The sequence below is a fragment of the Seriola dumerili genome, unplaced genomic scaffold (genome assembly GCF_002260705.1).
Source record: "Seriola dumerili isolate Sdu_G_001 unplaced genomic scaffold, Sdu_1.0 BDQW01000551.1, whole genome shotgun sequence".
Taxonomy (NCBI): Eukaryota; Metazoa; Chordata; class Actinopteri; order Carangiformes; family Carangidae; genus Seriola; species Seriola dumerili.
The window spans coordinates 299,500-326,785 of NW_019174806.1; the positions used below are offsets into that span (position 1 = coordinate 299,500).

At 41.6% G+C, this 27,286-nt stretch overlaps 1 protein-coding gene across 2 annotated transcripts; it reads left to right on the top strand.

The window, feature by feature from the left end:
* Positions 1 to 515: 515 nt before the first annotated feature.
* Positions 516 to 26,794, top strand: lipe (lipase E, hormone sensitive type). Of its 2 annotated transcripts, none has more exons than XM_022764629.1 (13): positions 516 to 610; positions 8,665 to 8,906; positions 9,775 to 10,059; positions 11,096 to 11,186; positions 12,358 to 12,503; positions 12,895 to 13,080; positions 13,954 to 14,106; positions 17,040 to 17,184; positions 17,898 to 18,125; positions 19,230 to 19,415; positions 20,468 to 20,649; positions 21,442 to 21,708; positions 22,397 to 26,794. In XM_022764629.1, exons 1-13 carry the CDS (start codon positions 520 to 522, stop codon positions 22,799 to 22,801), a joined length of 2,607 nt encoding a protein of 868 aa, XP_022620350.1. In that variant the 5' UTR covers positions 516 to 519; the 3' UTR covers positions 22,802 to 26,794. The 2 variants fall into 2 exon arrangements, with proteins under 2 accessions (XP_022620350.1, XP_022620351.1); XM_022764630.1 differs by lacking the exon at positions 516 to 610 and adding an exon at positions 4,185 to 4,439.
* Positions 26,795 to 27,286: the final 492 nt, after the last annotated feature.

Sequence of the window (27,286 nt, forward strand, 5' to 3'; positions counted from 1 at the left end):
CTGGAAGTGCTCTGAAAAAAATTCAACATCATTTCAGGCAACTGGGTATCTGCTGAGGAGGACAGTATGATGTGATTGAAAGATCCAGTGGATTTTGTGATGAGATTGTATCGTTATCATCTTTTTTTTAATTTTCATTAAAATGTCTATATAATGTAGCCTACTTCTTGCATTTTACGGTGATGTATCACAATATATTTGCTTGCTGCCATTGCTGTGAGTGCCCAAAGAATAAAGTTGTGTGAAATGAGCCAAAAAATTCCTTTGTAAATTGTCTAAAAGAAAACATATTACCCTTTCATCTGTGCTGAATGTACAAAACCCACTTTCACTTTACCAAGTTTTACAACCAAGGCATAGGGATGGGCGCTTATAGATTTTTCGAGTGTCGTGATTCGTTACTGTTGCGCGACGCAGCCATTCATTGGCTTCCATTTTTGACGTGGGCGGGGCCTGAGAGCTCCCAGGCAGGTATGTAGGAGAGACTTGAGAGGCGGTGCGTAAACAGAGTGGGCGAAGATGGCGTCGAGCAAGAAGAGTGGTGGGAATAGCAGACTGGAGAAAGGTGTGAATGGAAGACGCTCGTCCAAACACAAAGAGGGTCCAGTGGGTGAGTTTTTCTGTGCCGCGCCAGCCTCGTCACAGCCCCCCTGTCGCTTTTCCCTTTAATGACGTCTCTCTTTTGACGCCCCTGTGCTGCCACCTCCCGCTAGCTTGCGTTAGCAGCTACGTTAGCTGGCCTCTGATAGCCGAAATGAACAAGTAGGATTTAAGCCGCTGGGTCTGTCTCAGCTGCATAGATCATATGATTGTTGTATGACACGAAAACGAGTAGGTACTGAGGGAATCTGTGCATAGACTGTTTACCAGCGCTGCTGAAAGAAGTGCCCGGTCAACCTCCTTCGCTGGCATGTATGTAGTAACCGCAGCTTTAATGTGTGTACCTTTTATTTGTAGCAGTTGTAGTAATACCATTGCTGTAGAAGATTTTCGTGTGGCCACACGTTGTGTTTGTATTCATTTTTTCACGCTCTGTGCCCTAGTCTCAGCCGCGGACACTGACAGGACCCACCTGAACAGGTACTCCAAACATAAACAAAAGAGGAAGGAAGGAAGGGGTGGCAACTAGATTAACTTGCGAGTGTGGCATATGGAGGGGGTGGGGGTGGGGGTGGGATGGCGGTTATTGTTGCTACTGTACCAACTGCATTAATCGATTAGGCGAATTGATAGGGTCACTGGTGACGCTGTCATTAGTTCTGTCTGTGTGACATGAGATCAGGCAGACACATGGTGACGAATGGGCAGACTGTGAAAGAAGGTAGCAGACTTAACAGGATGCTGCCTGTAGGCGCTGTGGATCTGCTGTTATGACTAAACAAACTCCCTCTATTCTGTTAACTAGGCCACTGTCACACTGTAACTGGAACAATCCAACCAGTCCCAAAGCACCACTACTCTCAAAGGGCTTTCTTCGCTTTGTCAGGACTCTAACAATATGTCATACATTGTCTATGCGTTTGCTGCACTAATAAATATTTTTAGCTACCTATTTGTGAATGGTGTGTTTATAATAACCTCAGGCCTGAATAATGAGATTAGAGGAGATTTTACCTAATCTTACTTGTTATGTGAGATTCCTAAGGTGGTCAGCTTTCATCAGATCTGATTATCAGAGTTCAAATTTTCTTTCTAATTTAAGGTGTTGCACCATAAAACTGAAGGGAAGCCTTATGTGTCCTATGAGGAAGGAGTGTGGAGACTCATTGTTGCTAGTTTCCTGTTGTTCAGTTTGGCCTTGTGGTGCTCTCACTGGGAGAAGGGTCACACCTCCTAAACACGACACTACAGAATCCCGCTGTTGTCGCTTCCTGTTGCCAGTGCACTCCTCACAGTTTGCTATTTTTAAAGCCTGCTGCCTATAGATATGGCCTTTGTGTATCAGATTTCTGGCAAAGTTTAAAAAAAAACAAACAAAAAAAAAACTGACCACGTGCCATATCTTGCAGAAGAAAAACATATGAAAGGCCAAATGGTGTAATTTTACCTTGCCTGGTCTCAACCTGTGACAAATGTTGAGACTTTCTAATTGCATAGATAGATGAGGATATTATGTTGTGTTGGTGTGTTCCACCTCCAGTAACAGTAAGTGTGTTTTCATATCCTTGGACTTAGATCTTCCCTGACTTCACATATCCCCAGAATGGGTCTGTTTAGGCTTGATAAAGAAAAACACAGTAGAGCCATGGCTTAGAAATGGCCTAGACAAGATCAGCACAGTTAATCATACTGACAGTAAGAAGTAGCTCCAAGTCTTCTCAGCATTATGGTCGACCGTTAGAACTGCTCCTGTTTTCTGAGTAGAAAAGGACCAGCCCACTGCTAATTTCTAGCCATAAATATGAACAAGCAGATTTTTCCGGAAAAAGGAACAACACTTTGATTGCATCTCAGGACTGATAAAACAGTAAATCTGCTCACCTTTTGGATATCTGTTTCACTAAACAGTGGAAAGTGATGAGAAAAGCCAAGTGAAGTCAAGTCAGTTTTTATTTATATAGAACCAGATCACATCAGAAGTTATCTCAAGGCGCTTTTCATATAGAGCAGGTCTAGACTTAGTCTTTATAACGTAGTAGACATTAGATAATAGATATAATAGATATAATAACAACAATGCTCACCGTTAGCATGCATTTGGTGACAGTGGCAAAGGAAAAACTGCCTCGAGCAGAACCCAGCTCATGGTGGGTCGACTGATTGAGGTTGTGCGTGTGTAGCGGGGAGTGTTAACGGGTTTAATTGTGCTGCTAATGGGCATTTTTCACAGCTGATATTTTGACATGTCATTGTAGGAAAAGAACAGGTGTTACTACTTTAACCATTGATTGAAATTCTGATCAGTGTCCTAGTAACCCACAACAGTGTGACAGTGAGCCAGTGTGCACAATAGCAGGAGCCAGATGGAATCCAGCCATCATTAAATTTATTATTTCTTCTTCCAAGGAGGTTATGTTTCCACCCGTGTCTCTTTATTTGTTAGCAGGATTACGCAAAAAGTACTGAACAATTTGCACCGAACTTGGTGGAGGGATGGGTCTTGAGCCAGGGAATAACTAATTATATTTTAACGCAGATCTGGATTAGTTAGTTCTCTGAAGTCTGATGTATGTTGTTTGACATTGGCCTTGGTGGAGATCTGCGCTCTCTGAGTTCCCTTCTGTTTCTTCTAGAACTTTGCTTTTCCTGTTGTGACATGTCAAGATATCTTTCATGAAATAAGGCTATAGATAAGCAAGCAAAAATAAAAACAAGTGGGGTAACATAACCCTCTGAGTTAGTGAATAATTACAATAACAGAAACAACAATATTTTCATCAGGGCCGTAGCGGTGTTTATGACTCTTTGTCTCATTGTTCCTGGATATGTTCATTTCTGTATTTTTATGAGTGGGTGAGGGTTCAGTTATCTCGAGGGACTTATGAGACTGTCTTTCACATCACCCAAAAAGCCTTAACTAAGGTCATATTTTCCACAGGAAAAGATCTCTGAAATACATATACACCCTCTATTTTGGTTGTGCACGTGTTATCTGTTATGCATTCATTGCCAAACACTGGTATTTCTCAAGAATTGGCACATACAGCACGTTTCTGCTGCATAACAATAACAAGTGCTACCAAAAGGTAGCACTCCAATTCTACAGTGAGTGCAGTTGCAGGACTAGTGATTAGTGATGAAATGATTAGTTGATTAATCAAACAATTTTGATTACTTAATAATTGTAAAGGGAATTTTCCAAACATTCATTTTAGCAGTATGTGAGGATTATTTCTCTTTTCTTCTAAAAAAAAGAAAAAGAAAAAAGAAATTGTTTTGGCTGGTAACAAGTGCATTCATTATTCTTAAATGTTAAAGCCATAACCATATAATGCTGCGCTCAAGATGCAATAAAAGGAAAGAAGCTACAATTGAAATATTGTTATCATCTCATGAAGTCATGCTTGTGTCTGTTGTGATCTGCCAATTAGATTGAAGGTCACAGGGCGTTACAAGTGGAACAGCCAATAGCAAAATAGCCCTCTGTCACAGTGAGAAAGTTAACTGGGCTAGGGTTGAGGATAACCTCCCTCTGCTTTTAAAAGAGGCATGGGAGGGATGAGGGAGAGGAAAGAAAAGGACAACACATTGCCTTTGAAGAGAACTGGTTATGATAGGTTGACATACAGAGGCTGACAGGGGAAGAGCTACATTGTAGAGACAAGAGAGCGACAGCGACAGCAAGAGCCAGAACAAAACCAATTGGAGAACCCTATCCCTGTGCTCTCTGCCACCACTCCTGGTCTTTCTCTCATTCTGTCTATCTTTTCCTCCATGCTCTCACTGCTTTCGTGGAAGAGAGGAGACAGACAAGGACAGAGCCTTGAACTCAGAAGCTGGTAAACACTTTTTTTCTCTTACAGCCTTTCCACCCAGTAGTTAGTTTACACCATCAATTATGTGCTATGCCTGAAGCAGCCTGCAGGTAGCTTTCTGTAATGTCTGTAATGTCGCTGGTGTTGGTTGTTGTACATGACTTATTAATACCCACTCTCATCTATCTTTAATATGGAGAGACCAGGTGCAACTTCATGGTTGCAATGGGCCTTCAGTGACCACTTGTTTCAGTAAGTCAGGAAAGGATATTGTTGAACAAGTACAATGGGGACATATTTTGTTGATTTTTGAAGTGGAGGAAAAAAGCAAAAACAACCCATGCAGCAAACAGGCATGAAGTTAATTTTTATGAACACAAAAAACAGAAAGAAATTAAACAGTTATATTATGTTCAAAAGTTTGGGCACCCCACTAAGTCAGACATGATCATGTCGGGGTTTGTGTGTCCTATAGATCCTATAGATGGTATATTACACGTATCCTGGCTTCAGTATGGTGGCAGCTTTATTGTTTCCCTGTTTGAGTATGCTCTGTGTATCTTATGTCAAGCAAAGGTAAAGTCTTCACTGGGGCACAGCATGTTTGAACGCTGAGTGAGCTCTTGCTAAGATGGTGCTGGTTCACATAACTGTGTTCATTTGTATTATATTTGCATATGATATACTCCCTGCAGTTAGAAAGGGGTGTAATGTGTGTTAGGTTCATTGTCCTTAAGCAAATTTTAGAGCAGCTTATGCTGATCCAGGGGTTCATAAAGTTCACATCCAGCTTACTCTGTCAACATAAGGCCTATTGGCTTGCCCAGCTGAGAGTTGTACCCCCCGCTCTAATTAAGCAATGTAATTTTAATTTTGGCTTTGTGCCCAATCTGATTTGACTGCTATAGCTGGTCCTGCAGCATGGCATTTGGGTGACTGCTTGACCAAAGCACTCACTGTGTCCACTAAGGCCAAAGTGCTATGATTGTCTTTATGCAGACCTATGAATGTGTATTTATAGATGTTCTTTGTGTGTGTCTCTCGGTGTTTCCAGTTTAATGTTGACATAATGAGTTGAGTTGTTGCACATTAAGTAACAAGTTCATTTGTTGTCAGGTTCAGAACATTCTCTGGCTATTTGCCAAATCCTGAGATGGAGCAAAGATCCCAGAATTATATTGGTGTTGTGTCATTAGCTGTTGAATTGTTTTTAGTATTTAGTATTAGTTTTTAGTATTTAGTATTCTAAACAGTTATCCTTTAATGTGATGCTTTTGTATGATTTAATGTTTGCTTAACATATCAGGATGAGTGGGTGGCAACATTTATACATACACATTTTGTGTCGCCCTGATCCTTTACTCCTCATACCCGTAAGACTGTGTTCAGCTAACATCCACCCAGACATATAAGTAACATTGTTTTCATAATCCTGTTTAGCTTGGTTTTGTTTGGAGGATTCCCTAAGGGGGACTGCAGAGAGTCAAACTAAAGTGATGACATGTAGAGACAAATCCTGAAACCTTTTCTTTCTTTCTTTCTTTCTTTTTTTTTTTTTAAGAGATGGTCAATAGTTAATATCATTTAAATTCTGTTTTAGTGTAGAGGATCTCTTGAATTCATGAGCTTATGTCAGCTTGAGTTATTCCCACATCCACGAAGTGTTGAATTATGTCAACTGGACTTTGTTGTACACACTTGAAGACATCTCACCTCTGATCCAAGAGGCTTCTGACACCCAAGAGCTTCTTGGATGAGAAGTGAAACATCTTCAAGTGTCTACAACAAAGTCCAGTTGCCTCCAATTCATCTCCTCTTGAAAATCCAAAAACTGGATGGCTGAGAATCTTCACAGACTTCCTTTCACATGATTGTATCAATGTGAAATTAGGCCCCAAGCTGCTTCATAAAGCTTTACAGCGATGGATAGAATTTGATATTGTAATGAAAAACATATCCTCACTGCAGTGTTGCCCTGTGCAGTCTGCTCATTTGGCTCTACAGATTTGTTTCAGTCTGTCTCTGTACCCCAGGGCCAAGGAATGCCTCTTAAATTCAATGGGACATTCACCATGGGATTGATGGCAACATCACACACACATATACACAAAAGGTTTACTGTGTGGAGGTAATTATAAAAATTTGGCCTGTGACGGAAACAAACACGTGCAGCTAAATAAGAAGATATGTGATATAACATATTTGTGAGTGGCTCATTGATTTCTGTTTTGTTAAAAGGCTCGGCTCTGTAACATTTGGGTGTGTTCAGATGAGGAATGTTTTCCAGGGCTAAGTGGAAGAAGCAGCCAGGCAGTATTCCCATCTGGGTTTGGTTATAGCAAAGGCAATTTAATTTATATAGCACATTTCATTACAAGCTCAATGAGCTTTACATTGAAAGACAAAATATAAAAATATATGCATACACATGAGAAAATACACCAATAAAAATCCTAAAACAGCAACACAGCCAAATAGAAACCCCTGCCACACGTGTAATAAACTGTACAATAAAAAAACATCTAAACAATCACCAAAACATTTTGGAGGAAATTTTTGTGACAGGATTCAATTATCCATTGGTAACTCTTTAGCTTTATTCGGCCAACAGAGGTGCGTCTTTATTTGTAGGGCATGGTAAAAAGGCTCTCCCTGAAAGAGAAAAGAAGAGGAGGGAGAGGGAAACACAAGACAGGAAAATGAGAAGATGGGCAACGGCTGAAGAGGTTTTTCATGCAGTGTGTGTGTGTGTGTGCACGTGTGAGTGCACGTGCGTGTTTGTGTGTGTTTGTGAGTGGGTGCGCACGCAGGCAGAAGACGGCTGGCTGATAAATGTCTCTTCCCAGATGTCGGGGTTGTGATTCCTCCCAGCAAACTGAAATTGCCTCTCCTATTACTCTTCCTGAATGGCAGGCAATAGCAGAATAATTGTGCGATTAGGGCTCCATTATTTCTTTGACCCTCAGTATTTCACTTTGGTAGAATCTATTCACTTTTTAGCATGCATAGGCAACCTCTGCTCCACATCCCAAGATGTCGCTTTAGGGATCTGAAGAAATCGCTGTGCTGTTTTTACTTTTCTTTCCTGTATTACTTTATTGCTGTAGCCTTATTTGAAGTTATAATAACAAAACTTTGAGGATGAGTGTGAGCTTATTCCAAGGGTTGCTGATGTCATTTTGCTGTTCATTAGGTAGCAGCAGAGTCTTTAAGAGTAATTTTGAACCTATCATTATCTATTATCTCTCGATTTAAGACTGAATGTGCACCATCCATCCACAAATAAATGATTTTCCTTCTCTCTGTCCACTTGGGAGGCACTGCTGTCTCCGTCCCTTTTGTCCCCTCTCCTCTTTCCTCTGTCTCTCACCATGCCAGTCACCCTATCCAGTAAGTACCAGCCAGACCGCAGAGTTACAGTAGGTGTTGTGGAAACAGAGTTCTCAGGTGACTCGGCAGAGGAGCTCAGTCTAACAATGCGAATCCAACAGGGACATAGCGCTGTGTTATACTACGTTAGGACAGATATATGAGCGCACTTGATGAATGCACTCAGCTGTGTGTTGTCAGCTGTATACCTCCCTTTGGGACTCTTATGTGAGTGTGTTTATGTGTTTTTGTCAGTGTATGACTAATCTGCATTGGTTCCCAGCAGCATGACGTTAGCGAAGGGCCTCTGCCTTCTCCTCCTGTTCCACGCATGTCTGCCGAGATCTCGGTGGATTCTGGCTGCTTAGCCCGGATTTACATCATTTAATTTCAAGGCTTGCTTAACACGTTTCAATCAATGAGCTTTCATACGCCAGACTATGGGGGATTAGTTAATAGGAGTAAGAGAACATTATGTAGGATATATCCAATGTTATCCCACTTGGTACAGTGTCTACATGCTGATTACAGCTATGGGTTTGGTGCTGAATAGGGATCAGGTTGCTCCTTTTTATGATTGCAGGACCGGATACCATCTGACAGTATAGTTTTAACAACTACAGAATGGTACAATGTGTTTGATTTTACATATGTATATATTTGGGGTCAGAAGGGTGGTGTAATCGGTAGCAAGATAGGGCGTTGAGATACATGCCCCTGTGTCGGCTACCACTTGACCCGGTGAAAAGTGTTTCTCTGGAATATATATTAATAACATCCATAAACTTATTATCTACATACATCTTCACACGTATGAAATTAATTTTATGTCTTTCTCTGTTTTGTCCTCTTCCTTTCTTCGCTGTCTTCCTGCCCCTAGTGATGGACACCAAGGCAGTGTTTGCGACTCTGTACAGCGTGTGCGAAGAAAATGCCACTTTCTTCTCAGGGGGAGCCAAGGGGTCGCAGGGTGATGCAGCACGGCGGCTGGTGGATGCCATGAAGCTGATACAGGAGCACGCTCGCTGTCTGGAGCCTGTTATCTCTGGCTTCGCTGCAGTTTACCATCATTTTGACTTTGACCCACACATACCTGCTAACGGCTATCGCTCACTGGTCAAGGTAGGCTGGGGAATGATTTGAGGTCTATGTGTGTGTATGAATCATGATGTGTTCTCGTTTCAACTCAGTGCAGCTCTGACAATAATAAGCTCCCATACCGCAATACATTCTTATCAATATTCTCTTCACGCTGTGAAAATCTACTCACCAGTACCTCTGCCTTGATATCGCTTTGTTTCAAGGTCAGTCCATTTGTTTTACAGATTGATTTTATGTTGCAAATCAGGTTAGATAAATTCCTCCAGCTGCAGAATATCTACCACTACTGTAACCACTGTACTTTATCTTCTATACTTATTGATGAAACATCATGACCTTCAATGGCTGCAGCCCACCACAAGTGAATGAGTCTAGCAGAGCAGCAAATGAATGCTCGTCTGTTTTCTAGCCTCTCGATTTCTACATTTTTAATCCTTCTCATCCCCACAGTGCTACTCTGAGTAATCTGTAACACCCTGGTGAAGCAGTAAGCTTTTCACACGCTCGCTTTCGGGCATGCTATCACATGTTTTTTTTTCCTTCAAACTTACCACCCTAATCTTAATTATAATGTAAGCAGACCCAGAAGACATGCCTCTTTAATGATTGCACAATTAGAGAACATGGTTTGCTTTGTTATAATTTTAAATGCTACATGTTCAATTTCATAAAAATTATATTGACCTGAGGTTCGTCATACATTGTGTCAAAGATACATATCATTACATATATCATTTTGTAAAATTAATTTACCTAATTTGCTTGTCATTTAATTTGGTGACATTTTTTCAAATTGTAGATATCAAATTTTGACTTAAAAAAAACAAAAAAACAAAAAAACCTTGATTTTCCTCAAAATCTCATTGCTACATTATTCTTGCTTTTCTAGGTTGTGCGTTGCTGCCTCCTCCACATCATCCACAAGGGGCGCTACATCACCACCAATCGCCGCAGCATCTTTTTCCGAGTAGCGCACAATGCAGGGGAGATGGAGGCATACTGCAGTGCCCTGTGTCAGCTGCGTGCCCTGCTCTACTTGGCTCAGCGCATGCTACATGACAACAGCCATGGCAACCTTTTTTTCCAGGATGAAAGTGGCCTCAGCGAGAGCTTTGTCCGTGAATACTCATCCATGCACAAGGGGTGCTTCTATGGCCGTTGCTTGGGCTTTCAGGTGAGATGGGCTGTGTGGCAAAAGGATAGGCAATTGGAAAGATAAGCAACACATTATTTGAAATATTCCATTATATTTGTTATTAAATAAGGATTTGACAAGTACAGAAAGAAGCTCCCCTAAATCTTCCCATAAGCCTCCCCTAATTTGTCAATTATAAAGTATTGATCAGTATTTAAAAAGAAGTGACCTGTTTATCTGACGTTCATAGTTCGTCCGTCGTTGCCCCAGGTATGTATGCTAGCAGCCTGGAGCCCACACACAGAGTTAAGTCAATTACATAAACACGGGTCAATGATTAACCATAACCATTAATGAATTTCTTTTGCAGTTTGCTACTCAGGAATGTTTAATTTGCATTCAGTACAAATGAAAAAATAAAGCAATGTTAATTCTGTTCTTAATTAGTTTCTTTTGTTCCTCTTAAAAATGACCAATAAGAGTACCGTTAAAGTACCTGAACGATAAAATGTTAAAGGTACTATCACTTTTACTGATACTGCTTTACGATGCCCAACCCTGGCCAGGAACTAATTTGTCACCAGGTGCTCAAACACTGCCCTGCTGGCATTTTAGAATATAGGGATTAGCCCTGAAAAGAGAGCAAGAGTTGTCAGACGTGTGCCATGTAAAAGCCAGGAAAGGAATACAGAGCTACAAAAGACTCAAAAATCTGCCCAAACCTACAAGTAAAGTGAAGTGAGGAAAGGACGTGGGTGGGTGGAGAAAATGCTCCTCTTTACAGCCATGGCCTTTGTTCTTAGTTGAGCTTAACAAGAGAGTCTGAACCCTCAGCGGACAGAGGTCAAAATCAACTGACAGGGAAAAAATGATGAAACATCCCTAGTCCTGTGTGCATCAATTTATAATGTCTAAGACTCATCTGATATTCTGATATCCCTATGTTTCACTTTCTCTGGTTGACTGATTGCAGTTTGAATTGTGGTTTATGTCTTGTTTTTAAGTGGGCCATGGGAAGTGGATCAGAATTTAAAGTCTGTCTTTGCTTTTGTCCATCCCTCCCACCTCCCTACAGTTCACTCCAGCCATCCGGCCCTTTCTCCAGACCATCGCTATCGGCCTTGTGGCCTTTGGAGAAAACTACAGACGCCATCAGTCAGGAATAGGTCAGCATCATCTTGTCTGCAGCTGCACCCTCTCATCATCCAGCCACTTCGTTGTCATTCATAGATCGTACTCATTCATCCTCATGCCTCTTCTACATTGCTCCTTGGCCCCTGACTGTGTACCTTTTGATGTTGTGTGTTTAGATTGTAGATGCTCTTTCATCCTTTGGAATCTCGAGGGCTAGCTGGTGTGCTTCTTCTATATTTCAAAATGCTTTGAACATGCACACAGTTACGTACAGAGATAGAAGAACATTTGCCATGATATACACATTTGCACCATGCACATATAAACAGATACGTAAATATTTAACATTCAAAAAGGAATCGTTTGACTCTCATGGTTTTTTTGTGCTCTCTGCTGCACCACAGTGGAGGCAGGAGGTATTGCACCATATGGTGAGTGTACTGGAATACAACCCTCTTCATCATAGTCCTTTGCAGTGAACTGAGAGTCAGTATGACTACATGAAGAAGCTGCTTTTATCCCACAGCTCCTGTTAGCCTAAATGGTTCTGAACCCAGCACTGTAAGCTGCATTAGCTGTCTTCTACCTGTATTTTAGTTAACAGACTAGTGTGAGGTACCTTAAAAATTCAGATCCTTCCCTTTTCTTTAATACCCATCCCTGACTTCTTGCAGAGCATCAAAAGTAGGGTAAATTTTCTATTCTAATACCATGAAATGCTTCTGGTTTAACATGGAACTAGCACAGCAGACCTGAAACATCCCTCTGGAAAAAAGATAATAATGCTGTGAGGACATAAAAGCCAATCCACCCTGTTGAGTTTGACAACTGTTCTCAATTGTAGCCACATCACTGAGTTTTGCCGTGTTTTAGCGTTCTGTTTCCCCCATTAAACATCTTTCTTTCTTTTCTCCATCCTTTCACTGTCCATTTTTGCACTCTCAATGAGTTTATGTTTTCTAATGTTGTTTTATGTGCTAGGGTCCAGTCACTGCAACTTTAATGTTCCCTTGTTCCTGCCCTCCCTCAAACTGCTTCTGTCTTTGTGACATCTTTGTTCTCATTCTATCCTTGTCTTTGCAAATTTCCACTACTTCCTCAACCATCCGCTACTCCCATTCCTTTTCTTGCCTTCCCCTGTCTCTGGTGTGTCCTATGCATTGTATACCCTCTTCATTTTGTCGTCCGTCCTCCCTTCCACAGGTGTAGCAGCCAGCTCTTTCTTTACCTCAGGAAAGTACGCCATCGACCCAGAGTTGAGAGGGGCAGAATTTGAACGTATCACCCAGAACCTGGATGTTCATTTCTGGAAGACCTTCTGGAACATTACTGAGACTGAGGTCCTGTCGGTGAGTAGACTGTTAATGCTTCTTTGAACACACACAGACAAACACGCTCTAAGACATCTGGAATCTACTCATGCTGTCATTGTTAACCCATGTGCACAGATAAGTACACTGCCCTGCTTTTAATTTTAAAACTGTATCAGGGATATTTTACTTTCCTCTGGTAAAGGTACCTTTCTATCATTATGCATTTTGGCCTACAGGCTGTTAGTAATAATAGAGTGAAATTCAATTTATTCAGTGGTGTTCATGATTTATTCATCCAGTTTCTCTTTCTCTCCAGTGACCTGACGTGCTCTGTAACTTGCACTCTCTCTGCCTCCGTGTCTTTCTCTCTATATCTCCATTGCTTTTTCTTTTTCTATCTTTCTCTCCATCATCTTTCTCCCGCCAGAGTCTCGCCAGTATGACATCCACTCAAGTTAAGGTGAACCGGGCTCTTTCTGTGCCCCCTGTGCCCTTTGACCTTCCCCTGGCGGCCAACCACAGAGCATCTGTAACTATAGCTCCACCATCAGCCCACATTGGCACTGCCCCGATTCAGATGAGGCTCATCTCTTATGACTTACGTGAAGGACAGGTACTTACATCATCATTCACTTTACACTACAGTGTCACAATGGAAAACACAATAAAAAGGCTTCATATTCTCAAGACAAGACCAGCTCTTGTCTCACACTACATCCTTGTAATCTGTCTAAGTACTGAGTATTTGTTGTGTGACCTAGTTTTTCTCCACTGGGTCTTTTTAAACCACCTTGCATATACCGGTTGTACAAATTCTTAAAATAATCTAACAATATTTTAGGATATTTGGTGTTTCTATGAGCTGCTCAAGTAAACGACAGCTTCAAAGCATCCCCATGGATTTAATACCCTTCATTATCACTCTCTATTTCTCTGTCATAGGTATCACTCTGACTTTTCCTACTCTGCCTCCCACTATAATTCTCTCGGGAGACTCCCTCACTCCATCCGAGCCTGTTCTCCTCCTTTCTTTGTATGTTGGCACTTAACCAGACATGTTATCAGCAAACACTTTCAGCCATTGATCACGCTCCAGCAAAACAACAGTGTCCTTTTAATGTTGCAAAAATACAAGCCTGTATCAGCAGAAACCCTCCCTCTCAGCCACAGCTTCCCTCCCTCCTTGTTCCTGTTAATGAATGGGAATTAGTGTGCGTTCATGCAGGCTCAGGAAGGGCTGGCAGCAAGCTGCTGCAGAATAGCTAGTTAATCCCTCTCTCAAAGGAGCCCTGTTGCTAACACTAGCAATAAAATATATTAACAATGAAAAAAGGTTTCGTTTGTTGTGTACACAGTCTGCAGACAGTTCCTCTGAGTGATTTGCCATCATGATGTTTTTGAAGTATTAGACCTTTGCAATAGATCTTGATTGTTTGTGTATTAGTTCAGTTTCTGAAATAATCCCTTTCTTTCTCACTCTTTCCAGGACAGTGAAACTCTGCTGTCTCTCTCTCGCTCTGAGGGGGGCGCCATCTCTCTGTCACTGGGGTTAAAGACCAAGCGCCTCCCCTCTTCTCCCTGCTTGCTGGTCCACTTCCATGGGGGGGGCTTTGTGGCCCAGACCTCTAAGTCCCATGAGGTGAGATGGTACTCTCCAATTGGATCTCGCTCATTTTCATTAAGTCTTTTCCTTACTCTGAAGAGAAAAGCAGCATTATTGGTTTGATTTTGCAAGGAAAACTGACTCCAAAAGACCGTTCACATTTTAATATCAAGAAGCATTTTGACTCACATCTGTATGTGGTAGTATTCAACTTATCTGTGATATAGAAAAGGGAGGAAGAAGTAGTATTTTATGTCATGAGGCACCTCATAGCCAAATACTGACAACTCAGCACCTCCGCCATTAGACACCTGGCTCAGATGTTGTTTTTCCAGGATTTGAGCCGGTATGTCCACACTGGTCATCCAGCTAAGTTCATCACCTCATCCCTTCAATACTTCAACTTCTGGCTGTGTTATCTCTGACTAATTGTAATTGAACCCCAGCTAATTAAAGTGATAAGGAGACAGACACTAGTTGACAGCAGAGGAGCAGAGGGGTTACCAGTCTGAGTCTCTACTCTGTCAATGGTGTGGTACATAATGAACCGTTAAGCTAATTATTTTGTAATTAATCCCTGAAAACTTAGTAGAGACACTTTGCTCTCCTTCCATGCCTTCTTTATTGGTAAGGTGCACACAAAGCTGGCTCTTCTCTTTCACGTAAATCATTGCTTCCTGTCATTCACTTTATTTCTTCCCCTTCTCTTTTTTTCCTTTTTAAACGAGGAGCCCATGTCCTATATTAAATTTCTAGTTCACGTTGATGAAAAATGGACACCAGCACAAACACATAAGCTTTGGTTTTCTGTCTTTTTGTCATGACTCTTGTTTTGTGAAGCAGTTGTATCTTAAGTTTACACCAGTGACACTATAAGATGCACTAGCCTTAAGAAGCGATCAGTCTGCTTGCTTCCTCTGAGAGATCATTTTAACAAGGTTTGTGGCCCCATCTATCCCGGATTGTCCTACGCTGATGTGGTCTTCTGTGGCTGTGTGCGATCTTTATGTGGCACCAAGCTAGCTTATAGCTACTGCAAGACACGCCTCTGTGAAATCACCAAGGACATGGGCAGCCTTGATCTGCAGCTGCGTAGCAACCAGAGGATGAGAGGGAACAATCAGAGAAGGGGGTGAGCAGGGCTGTCATGTTGAATTAACAGAGAATTGTACAACCCCGCAGAGAAAGATTACCCCAGGAACTAATGCAAGACTTGTCAGGCTATCCTTCTCTCTTCTTCAGGGCCCTCCTTTTTTGTTACATCCTCTCTCTCAGTTCTTCTAATATCTCACAAAATCCTTTTTGTTCACTTAGTCTCCTTTTCCACATCTCCTTCCTGTCTTATTTGGGCAACATGTACCTGTCTGCTCATTTTACTGGGTGCCTCCTGCTTGCTTAATCCCTCAGGCAAGGCCAAGAAAGAGAGGGCAGATAAATGGAAAGTTTCTCTGAGGGCGGAGGCGAAGTTGTCCCCTTTACTCCTTATATCTCCTCTACTCCACGATCCTATCTTTCCTGTCTTCTGGGCGAAATAGAGAGTTCGACTTCAGTAGCAGGAACCTTTGGTGCTCTTGGTGCCCAATGATACTGAGATCACAGAAATGGATGTCGTGGCATCTGTGCATCTGCTAACTTGGGCACAGACCACACACACTAAGTGTTTGGAGAGTGGCGGCATAAGCTTGCAGATTAACTACTCTGCCTGTCTGAGGAGGAGTGGGACTGTAGCTCCCATTAATACCTGCTTAGAGAACAGATCTGGGACCCTCTGAAGTGTGTGTGTGTGTGTGTGTGTGTGTGGTTTTCTCTGTAAATAGGATGTGTGTGTATAAGAAGAGTTTCCTGAGTCATATAAAATTAACCAGCCTTGGTCCCAGCCCAACAAAAGCACACATACTTTTTTTCTGCCCGGTGGCCATTTTTTGTGAATACTTGGCTCCTTTTATGTAGGCAGATGATGAACTGTCTGACTGACAGACCTGCCCATGGGCTCAGGCACATGTTGACACTCATTGGAGACTGGCAACAATGGCTGTTGTTCACACTCAGTTGAACACACACACACACACACACACACACGTTAGGAGTACCTTGGCTGATTCGCACAATCCCACACTGAACAGTGCTTGAACTGTGCGCACACTCAGTTGTCACCACTCTCACTCTAAGATTTATAGTGACAGGTAAGGCTTTAAGTCGGCACAGCTGACTGCTGGAGCTGCTACTTTGTTTTTTTTTTTTCATACTGAATCACTGGTCGGTGAGGCGACATACAAACATACACACACTGTGCTTTTCCTGGCATTGTGAATGGAGAGCTGTCGCTTTCACCGCCAGCCCTGTCATAGCTAGTCAAAAAGGTGTTGGGAGAAGATAAAGACAGAGGAGGAGAAGAGGAATGGCTTGTGGAGGGAATATTTTGTCATGACAAGTTCTGATGCTTTTCTCATATTTCAAGGTCACTTGCATTGCAGTTGTGAAGTAAAGCGCGTACCTTAGATTGGCGCGAGAATAGTAAACGCTTAACTTGACTGTAGCAACAAGAAAAAGAAAAACACTCAGTATTCTGACAGTGAGTTTGTTTTTGTTGCCTATCCCTGTAAATCCACACCATCCCTTTGTCTTTTGCCTTTTTCCTTCATACTCTGCAAACTAGGACATGTGGGCACCTTTGTTATTACCATATGGGAGAGAGGAAATGGAGGTGACTGAGAGCAGCCCTCATTCTCCCTTTGTCTAGACAGTAAGCCAGAAAGCAGACAGATGACATCAGAGGGACACATAATTTTCTTAAGTTTTTATCCTTGCTTCTTAATGTTTACCCCCACATATCTCTTTCCTACCACAGTTATCTTACTCTCTGTCTGCCTGCCTCTAAATTTAACAACATATAATATATTCAATGTGAAACTGGCTGTTTTCCATTCGTAAATTCACCCCTCCATATCCCTGTCTTCTGTCTTGTGCAGCCCTATCTGAAGAGTTGGTCTCAGGACCTTGGTGTCCCCATCTTGTCAGTGGACTACTCTCTCGCCCCGGAGGCTCCCTTTCCGAGGGCCCTGGAGGAATGTTTCTATGCCTACTGCTGGGCTCTGAGACACCACCACCTACTAGGTACCAACACATCTCACAACATTGTTTATACATTGTTTATATGCTGGGTTTTATCTCCCCCGTAAGCTTACTTTTTATAGTCATTGGGAATGTATATGCAGTAGAAATGGTATATAATGTATATAATATAAGATGAAAGAAAAGAGAGTTGTTTGTTAGATGTAATGAGCAGGCACAACAAAGGGGTAAAAATCACCTATTTCAGGGTGAAGGTGTCCTCTGGACTGTGTCTGTAAATCCTCCACTTTGACACCTTTACCAATTCCCTGTACCTCTCATTCATCACTTTGAAAGTAATCATGCTTCAGCACGATGTCTTGCACTATACCCATTGTTCTGCAGTCTCACACAAATTGCTTTGATGCTCAATATTCAGGCAGAAAACAATAGACATCTGGTCGGTTTGGGGTACATCCGACCGCTGATGCACGCTGTGTCAAATTAACAGTGATTATAGTGCAATATGTTAGTGTTCTAGTACAAGATGAAAATATCGTGGCTATGAGGCAGTCAGTGAGACATCACCCCCTCACAGCAACGTATTCAGTAGTGTTACAGTGGGGGAAAAAAAAACAGATCTGTTTACTCTGTGGCACAGATTTTTTTCTTGTTTCCCTTATTTAGTTTTCAATTTTTCGCTTTGATTTCTTTTATTGTTTCTCACAGTATTTTTCTTAACTCCTTTTTTCACTGTCCCATTTTTATCTCCCCAGGATGGACTGGAGAGAAAGTATGTTTGGCCGGGGACAGTGCGGGTGGCAATTTGTGTGTGACGACATCGATGCGCGCTGCTGCCTTTGGTGTGCGAATGCCAGATGGCATCGTGGCAGCCTACCCGGCTACCCTGCTGACTGCCTATGCATCGCCCTCCCGTCTGCTAACACTTATGGATCCCCTGCTGCCACTCAGTGTGCTCTCCAGGTGTCTCAGCGCCTACGCAGGTAGACGTGTGTGTGTGTGTGTGTTCTTAAAAGAAGTCAAGCCAGGATTCTTTTTTTTTTATTTGATTGAGTTGAGAATTAAGTTAAGATCTATTTTCCTCCATTTCCTTTTTTCCAAGTACTTCATCAGGTCTCTGCCATCTGCTTCACATCATACATGCTCTTAACATGATAGTTTAGACTAGTCGTAGGTTTGTTAACAGTAGTAATCATATCAACAAGTTGTGTAGCATAAATAAATAGCTAAAATAAAAAGTATTCAATTCATAATGTTGCTAAAAGCAAGCATTATTTAGCATTTTAAAACTGTAACAAGCAAATTTTTAATGACCTTAATAACCTTGATAAATGACTGAAACAATTACATTTATTGCAAAAATTTAAATAGATATTTTGTTGACTAATCAATTCTGCACTGCCTATTTGTTTGTTTTTTTGGCTTCTTTTTTAGTTTTATGGCAGTCATAAACAGATGTATGAATCATAACAGTGTTTAGCTCTCTTGGATCTCACTGTACACAATTTGTGTAGTATAAAAAATCTTTCTAATTATAAAGCTTTAAATATGACAAAACAAGTTTCCAGTACAATATTCTACACCATAAAAATGCTCCTGAGCAAAATAAAGTTGTGTATGGAAAACTTTCCCTAACAATAACAGTTCAATTTAATATCATACTGTTTGTTTTTCATATTGTTGCTGTAATGCATTTAAAATGCAGGGGAAACTCTTGCAAGTCTCTTGAATAATTCTGTCCCAGAGAAGAACAACTGAGGAGGACTGCAGTAATATGCCAACTATGACAAATTCTGACACAGAGAGGTAGTCTATCTGGTGTCTCCTTTCAATAACCGAACTAAAACACTAATCATTTTCTCTTTACTCCTACTGTCATCACCATGTATTGCTATCTGTAATACAAATTGCTCGGTGGCAGTATTGAACCCACTTCGTCAGTGGTTTTTTGCACTTCTATTATACCTTTCCCATTATTGCTCTTCCATCTTCTCTGTTGTTACTCATTCATGCTTATTCAAGTATAACAAAAACAACAAAAAAAAGCCTTTTCCCTCCTAATGCTACCTTTATATCTGCTTCTCCAGGCAATGAGCCGCAAACAGAGAAGCAGGTAGAGAAAGTGAGCACGCTGAGCCTGGTGAGGAGAGACACGGCGCTGCTGCTGCGAGATTTCCGACAGGGAGCCTCCAACTGGATCCACTCTCTGCTGGATCCCAACAGAGCCTCATCTTCCCCAGGCACAGCTGCAGAGATGCCACCGGGAGCCACTGGTATACCACCTTCTGTGACTGTGTATATGGGTGTGTTTGTTCGTGCGTGTGCAGTCAGGTGGGAACAGTAGGCAAGATGTGGGTGGAATAAATGTGTTTTGCTTGGCAGCTATTGTGTTCAAAGTTTCCTATAGATGCAATCTGCTTGTATCTTTTATTATATCTATTTGCTGAAAGTACAGAGCAGAGCTCCTTGTGGTTGGGTGTTTACCGCCCACGTTTTCAGTGTGTTCATTGAGCCAATTTATTTAAGTGATATGAGCACAACAACATCAACTGCCCCGAAGTTCATTTGCAGCCCATATGGAGGAGGTCATTGACATGGACTCTTTATTCAGCATTCAACTAACCAATTATCACTTTATCCAACCCTGTTGCAAAACACTCCTGTTGTCCCATTCATATCAATTCACCTCTTTGGAGCAGCAGGGCTTTGACAGTAATTGTTAATTGTAGCCACCGTAAATCTGGTGGCAAAATGTAATTTCCCTGGTGTCCCCTTAGCTAGGTGACACCCCCACAGCTGCAAGCCCAAACTAATGAGAATGTCATTGGTGGGTGTACATTATTAAAAGGCCATCATGGTGCTGAGATGGTTCATTATTAAAAAGATGGGAGCTCGGTAGTGCTTTGTGAGGAGACCAGCCATGACAACTCTTACAGCTGTGTTTTGACGACTCGGGGCGGGCTGATGATATCACCATGACAGCACTATTTGAATTTCCTCCACCCACTTCTCTGCTCTTCTTCTTGATATATCCCAATTTGCATTTGAGGCTTTTAACTGTTGGCTGTAAACCAGAGGACATACGATAAGGGAAACAGTAGAATAAGTAAAAATGATTTTGTACTACCGCTTTTTTTTTTTCCTGTAACCTCCAGCCGCTGTTGGCCCGAAGTGAATTAGACTGGCCTCTCAATCCTTCATACACTTATAATTTACATGGTTAATGTTCATTTTTTTTTAATAAACTTTCCTGTTGTTTTTCTCTCAAACACCCCTAATTTTTGTTTTGCAAAATCTCTTAACTCTCTCTCACTCTTTCTCTTAGATGCAGTGAGAAAGAGCATTTCAGAGGCGTCCATCTCTTCTCCTCACGCTGACCCCCCTGTACCCGCAGAGCCCTCAGAGTTCCCCTCCAGGAAATTATCTGTAAAGAGCCAGACTTGCCAGGACTTGGGATCCCACAACAGCTCCACTTCGCACAGTGCACCGCTGCTCTCTGAGCGTGCTGTATGTCACACTTGAACATGTTTACACTGCGATTAGAATGCTTTCAGTTGATGCTCTTATCCAGAAGAAGTTAATAGTATCAAGCAGCTAATGGAACAGAACACTTGCTTATTAGTCAGAATTTAACCTGTGATTAAATGAAGGTCTGTAATTTGACGATGGTTATTGCACCATTTGCAGTGAAGGAAACTCACACCAGCCTCCTATTTATAATCAGATTATCTCTGCTTTCATACGTCTTGCCTTAAATGGATTTAGCAACATTTTGTTAGCATAGAGATATTTTGCCCCCGTATCATACAATACTGTCTACCCTGCAGTGATGTGTATGTTTTACTTCGATGAACTCAGCTGAGATTATGTCACCTATCCCTCATAAACAGACTTGGCTTTAAAATGCTGACGGAATATCAAAACTTTTTGGTTGTGCGGGAACTGGAAAGGTATTGCAGATTATCCTCAAATGTATTTTCATACAGGGAGACTAGATTAGCGGCTGGCTCGGGAAAAATAGCAAGCAGAGGTGACGTAAGATTTTAAATATGCTTTTCCTCCTTGAAATGGGGATTGTTCAGCCAAGACTCTCAGGCACTGAGCCAAGGTTTTTAGAAGATTTTCACAAGGACAAGTGTGGCATGTGTGTGTATATATAACTAAGTTGGCCAGTCAAATGTTTTTATGCCTTATTTCCTCTTATTTCTTATACCTTTGGTATTAGATTTTCCCTTGTGCTCCCTCCCTCAGTGCCTTCTAACCTCACCTAAATAATTTCTTGTCCCTTCTTTCATGTAGCCAGAAGACGTGAATTTCTTCCTCTCCAAGGATGTGGATCCCTCCATGTCCAGTGACCTGTATTCAGTGGCCATACCACCCCCTGCTGGAGAGGAGGGATCAGAGCTGGAGCACCCCAGGGAGTTTCCCGTGGGGTTTGAGCCACTGCGTTCAGAGCAACTGGCTGAGATGAGGGTGGAGAGCTCTCCAGTGGTCAAGGATCCTTACTGTTCACCTCTGCTGGCCCCTGATAGCATGCTGAAAGGGATGCCACCTGTACATATAGTGGTAAGAAGAACCAGCAGTTGGAAAGATTGACAGCACGACAGGGAAACAGGGCATTCATACAGTTAAATAAGATGACACGTTGGTCAAAGGTTGCTCAATCAACTTGAGTGTTAGGTAAGATGTCAGTCAGTGCATTGAAGACCTTTTGAGTCCTCGCAATTCTCTGCATTTGCTTGCACATATGATCCTCTGTGAGAAGGCTGATTGTTCATGTGCCAATTAAACAGGTTTTAAACCTGCTGATATGAAATTGTTAAAGCTTGTAGGAGCAGAGCAGGATTAGGATTGTTTGTTTATCATGGTGAAGAGAAGGGAGGAGGAGACGGCGTTGGAGCGAGAAAACAAGACAACCTCAAGATGTTAAGAGATACACAGTACCCAGGACTATACACTGTTATACAGTGTTGTGTCAGTGAGATGGAGTGTGATGGTAGAGATGGGTGAAGTTGAAGACTGTTCTCCCTTGTGAAAAGGGTGTTCATATGAAAATGAGGTGCTGATTTTAAAGTGGCTAGAGTGAGTCAGCAAGAATGTAAAGAAAGCATGGACAAAAGAGACTGGGACGCTTGGCTTCATTCTCTTCATCCCTTAATTAAGATTCTTGACATGTCTGAAGGGAATCCTAATTTGCTTTTCACCATTCTTACCCCTTCTGCCCCCCTCGCTTCTTCTTCTCTCCCCATCTCAGGCTTGCGCATTAGACCCCATGCTGGATGACTCTGTGATGTTTGCCAAGCGTTTGAGGAACATAGACCAGCCTGTCACTCTGTGTGTGGTGGACGACCTCCCCCATGGCTTCCTCAGCCTATCGCAGCTCTCCAAGGAGACAAGAGAGGCTGCCAACGTCTGCGTGGAGCGAATTCGCGCCGTCTTCACCCAGAAGGACACGCCCCCGGAGCCGCGCAAGCACCGAAAGCTGGAACGGACCGATAGGGGTGTGTCAGCTTCTTCTGGGGAAGCCGCTTCTCTCTACATTGGCCCCATTGAGGGAGAAGAGCTAGCTGTCGGGAGAGGGGCTAAAATTGCTGATGGGGAGGGCTTAGTTGCTGTGGCAGCCCAGAATAACACTGACGCTGGTGGTATTGGGGCTTAAATAAGGTTAGATAAAAAAAAAAAGGTCTGCCGTTCACACCGAGGAGTGAAGGAAGAAAGGGTAAATGAAAGTCAGACAAATTTAGGCAGTACAGTGTCTAAAAGAGGGGAGAGAGAAAGCATCCTAAAAACAGATAGGAGCGAAGGGTGCAGTCTAGGAGAATGCCCAGTTTTTTGGGAGACAGAAATGTGACGTCCTCTCCGTTACAATTCTTGCCACTTGTCTGTGCACCATCATGTGCTGACGCAACTTTGGCAGACCAGACGAACACACCCACTGAAGACAGTCATGTTTAAGAATAAAATGGTAATTTAGCATTCCTTAGATCAAAGACCAGCACCCACCCACACATGCAGCACACATACTTGATCGAGTTGCTGTTCAGTGGCGCAGGCTCGGACATAAAGTAGCGCAGAAGATTCTTGAGACGAAGCCTGAATGGGTGATTCATCTAGGCCAAGGCAGTCATTTAAGGCTCTAATCAGATGGTGGTAGGCACACTATATGCTTCTGTATAGAGTCATCCCTATCAAAATGGCCACTTGTCCTTTAGGGAACTACTCTAAATCACACATAATAACTCTGCATTGTGTTCTCCATTACGGCAGTTTGGCAGTCAATACAGCTCACTTTGTGGATAGTAACTCTGTTGACTCTCTCCCAAATTCAATTACGACGTTAAAATACAACAGACTGAAAGACTCGAAACTGGATTAATAGGTTTACTTGTTTCTTGAGATTCTGTTGCAGTTTTCAATCATATTATCAACCCTATGCATTAGTATTACTTTTGTTATTTATATCTTTTTTTCTGTTGCTGTAGTATAATCCATGAATCGTGACACTTTGTTGATTTGTGCACTACATTGTTTGTTTAATGTAATCTTATGCTGTTTATGCCACATTTTTGAATGTGCTCAATATTTACTTTGCTTCTTCTTTAGCCACAGCTGCTCGGACATCCCCAGACTTTCCTATTAAACTCATATCCTACTCTCAGTAATGCATACTGATAGGGGAGACGGTGCCCTACCTAGATGCCGCCTGGTGCTTTTTGTAGTGCTGATATTGCAAATGCAAAAATCGCATTGTTGATTGTTATAGTGAAATTTGTGGAGATGCACTGAGATACACTATTTTCTGAACACAAGTACATGCTTGAAAAGTTGGTCTCTATCTTTTCAAGTCTTTAAAGAGCCTCTTCAAAGATCTCAGCTCTGAGATGACTGAAAGAGGCTAAATGTTTTTATTTTTATTATTTTAAGACTGGAAATAGCTGCTTGACCTCCTGCCTCTGCAGAACAGTAGTAAGAGGAGTGGGATGGGGGTGACAAAAAAGCCCAGCCCTCAACTATCAATACACATTTTAAGCACTGATTTGCTCTCAGGTTGTTCCCATTCCTCGCCAGGGCCAGGCGTTATTTCTCACTACTTCTCTGCATGTGTCAAAGTACCACTTCTCTCGGGCCAGGAGATTTTATGCCTGACTACCTGTTTCCACAAATCGGAGGCTTTTAGGCAAAGCTTGAAGATACTGACCAAGAAAAGAGATTGTAAGAGTGCAGTGTAAAAGCCACTGAATTTGTATTTGGTCAACTAAAAGTGGCTGGCTGTCCAGATTTTTTTTCCTTCTCTCCATCATCACGTTTGGGGTTCACTTTGTTTTCAATAACCTGAGAACACTCCTCTGAGCGTGATGCCATCGAAGCACTTTGAAGTGCACAAAAATGTCCTTCTGAGGGTCAGTTCCTCTATCAGGTCCAACTAAATATAGATGCCAACAATGCTGGCACTGTCCTGCCCTTGCCTGGTAACAGGGCTGGGGTTGCCAGGTCTGTAGAGAGGGATGCTGTGTGATGAATAGGATTTAGCTGAAGCTCCGAGTGCAAAATCCTCCCCCCTGTAGAAGAGCAGGAATTTTAGCAGCAAAGTCATGCTACAGGATTAGGCCATGCTCAGTTCTGTCAGCTTGGAGTATTTACTGCAATATTTTTAGTCAGATTGATGGAGACAACCAGGGTCTTGAGGAGGAAGAAAGTAATACACTCATTCTCTCAGAAATGCTGGGCTGAAGTTTGTACTTGCTTTACTAGCCACTGTTTATGCTCACTCTGCACTTTTGCAGCAGTTGGTTTGTCAATCCGTGAAGTGTATTTTAAGCTTGAGCCTGTATACATGTCACTTTTTTTTTTTTTTTCCTTCGTTGCTTAGTGCCTGTATGTGTGGCTCAAGTGGAGTCTGCATGTGCACATTCATGTGATCACACCAGTCTCTATTGTGTGAGAAACATGAGCTCACACATGGGACACGTCCTCTTTGTTTGTGTCGTGTGTTCACATAAAGACAGGAATGGCACTTCACAGTCAAGAGACTATCCAGAGAATTAATCATCTGTTGTTTAGAGCAGCGTCTATGAAGAAATCAAACCTCTATGGCACAACAGTTTTTGTTTGTGATGTACATTGACTTGACTGAAAACTCCACCGCCTATGAAGCCCAGAAGGGTTGATTGGTCATTAGCACCTTGTTGTTTGAATTATGTGAATACAAGAAAACTTTAAAAAAAAAAAAAAAAAAACTTATGTGTTAAATCTTAAATGTTATTCATTCACTTCTTGTGTTTTGACCTTCATATGCCTCTCACCCTTGGTGACCACTGATGCATCAGGCTAAGCTGAGTGCAGGTGATGGACCAGAGAGCCCATCTGGTGTTTTGGACAGATGAATTTGCAGAGAATGAGTCTTAGTTCTCCCATTCCTGACATTATTGTGCTTATAAGCTGCCTGCAACTATGAGCTGAAATGTTTGATTCAATATTGTTTCAATTAGTGTTGCTGCTTCACAGTGTGTATGTGTGGATAATCCACATGACATCTTCATAATTTCAAATCGTCCTTGTTGAGTTCAAACTAGTGTTAGTGGATCAGTGTAATATTGCTTTTTTGGTAGTTCAATTATCAGGTTATACATCATACCTCTACACTTCGAACGCTCCTCTCACTAGAGATTTTTGCCCCAAGCTGATTTCGGTCAAGTGCAATGCAAAATGCTACGCTGCTGCAAACATGAGCTAGTTGGTTCAACCATTATGTCAACATTTACACTTAAGCTATGCAGTTACACACACACACACACACACTTACACACACTCACACGCACACAGCATCACACCATCACACCATTTCTCTTGTCACAGTTTCTGTTTAATGTGGTAATGCTGTTTTTTTGTGCAATGTGTTTTAATCACCTCAAGGTTGGATTTCATAGTTAGCATACCAACTTTAATATCGCAAAACTAGTTTCAAAGTAGTAGATTTAATGAGATGAAGCTTAATCATGTTACAAATGTATTAGTGTGTTGGACTGACCTCAAGCACCTCTGCAAAATGTTTCCTAATGAGAAAATCTCATTTAATCGATCAATTAGATGTTTTAATTTTTGCTGTTCTTTCATTTATGGTTAGTTTCAAGCAGAACCAAAGACTGCAGTCAGTCAGACAGATGTACTGTCCTTGCCGTTTAGTGTTTGCTGTTAACTGGTATAACTGAAAATGCAGGTGCTAGTCAGTGTCGTAGCCTGTCTGCACTGCACATGCAAGTTGCTCCGCACTGTAAAATGCAGTTCTGATGTAGAATATGATTAGCCTTTAAACAGAAAAACAAGCCATAGACTGGAAACAAAGTTGTTTTAAGTTTACTTGTTTTTTGTTTTGTTTTTTTTTGTTTTTTTACTTTTTTTTCATTTTCTTTTATTGAAAACACCACAAGTGCAAACCTGTGAATCAAAAAAAGAATGTATATTAAACATTATGATTCATGTAGATATTTTTACTTTAAGATTTGTTAATCAGAATGATTGCAGATTGATTGAGTTTTGACTGCATTGTTTTTGCAGGTTTCATACTAGAGTGTCTGTGTCGGATATGCCATGAGCAGGCTGGTTTCTTCTTTTGTTGATTTTTATCTAAATAAATATATTCTCCCATGAACGACCTGTTGTGTCCAAGCTCATGAATAAACCCTTTCCTTCCACTGGTCAGACAAAAGGTCAACTTAAAGTAATTATAATTCAATCTATCTGACCTGATATTCTTGGTATTTCTGATAGATTTTGGTAAGTCATGATTATGATTTGTTGTGAACTCTGAAAACTGTTAACTAAATTTCACCAATATCTTCATTCACTCAGGATTTTGGGGAAAAGGTCAATAATAAAAAGGTGACCTTTTGTTAAACATATAAAGTGTCAGATCAAATTCAGAAAGACAATGGAGAGTTATCTCTGCCATATTCATTTATCAGACTTTCTCTACAAAGAAAGTAAAGAAGTACATTTTGAGGTACATGTACTTTACTTAGTATTTCCATTTGATGTTACTTGTCTCTGCATTTCACAGGCAAACATGGTACTCTTCGCTTGACTACATTCATCTGGCATCTATAAAGATTTAACATTCAAAACACAATGGCCTTGTAGAATATGC

Bases quoted from the DNA above. Each gene is read 5' to 3' on its own strand.
- lipe (XM_022764629.1), top strand. From the start codon at position 520: ATGGCGTCGAGCAAGAAGAGTGGTGGGAATAGCAGACTGGAGAAAGGT. The intron at 11,187-12,357 runs GTCAGCATCATC...TCCCTTCCACAG, and splicing joins ACGCCATCAGTCAGGAATAG to GTGTAGCAGCCAGCTCTTTC. The intron at 14,107-17,039 runs GTGAGATGGTAC...TGTCTTGTGCAG, and splicing joins AGACCTCTAAGTCCCATGAG to CCCTATCTGAAGAGTTGGTC.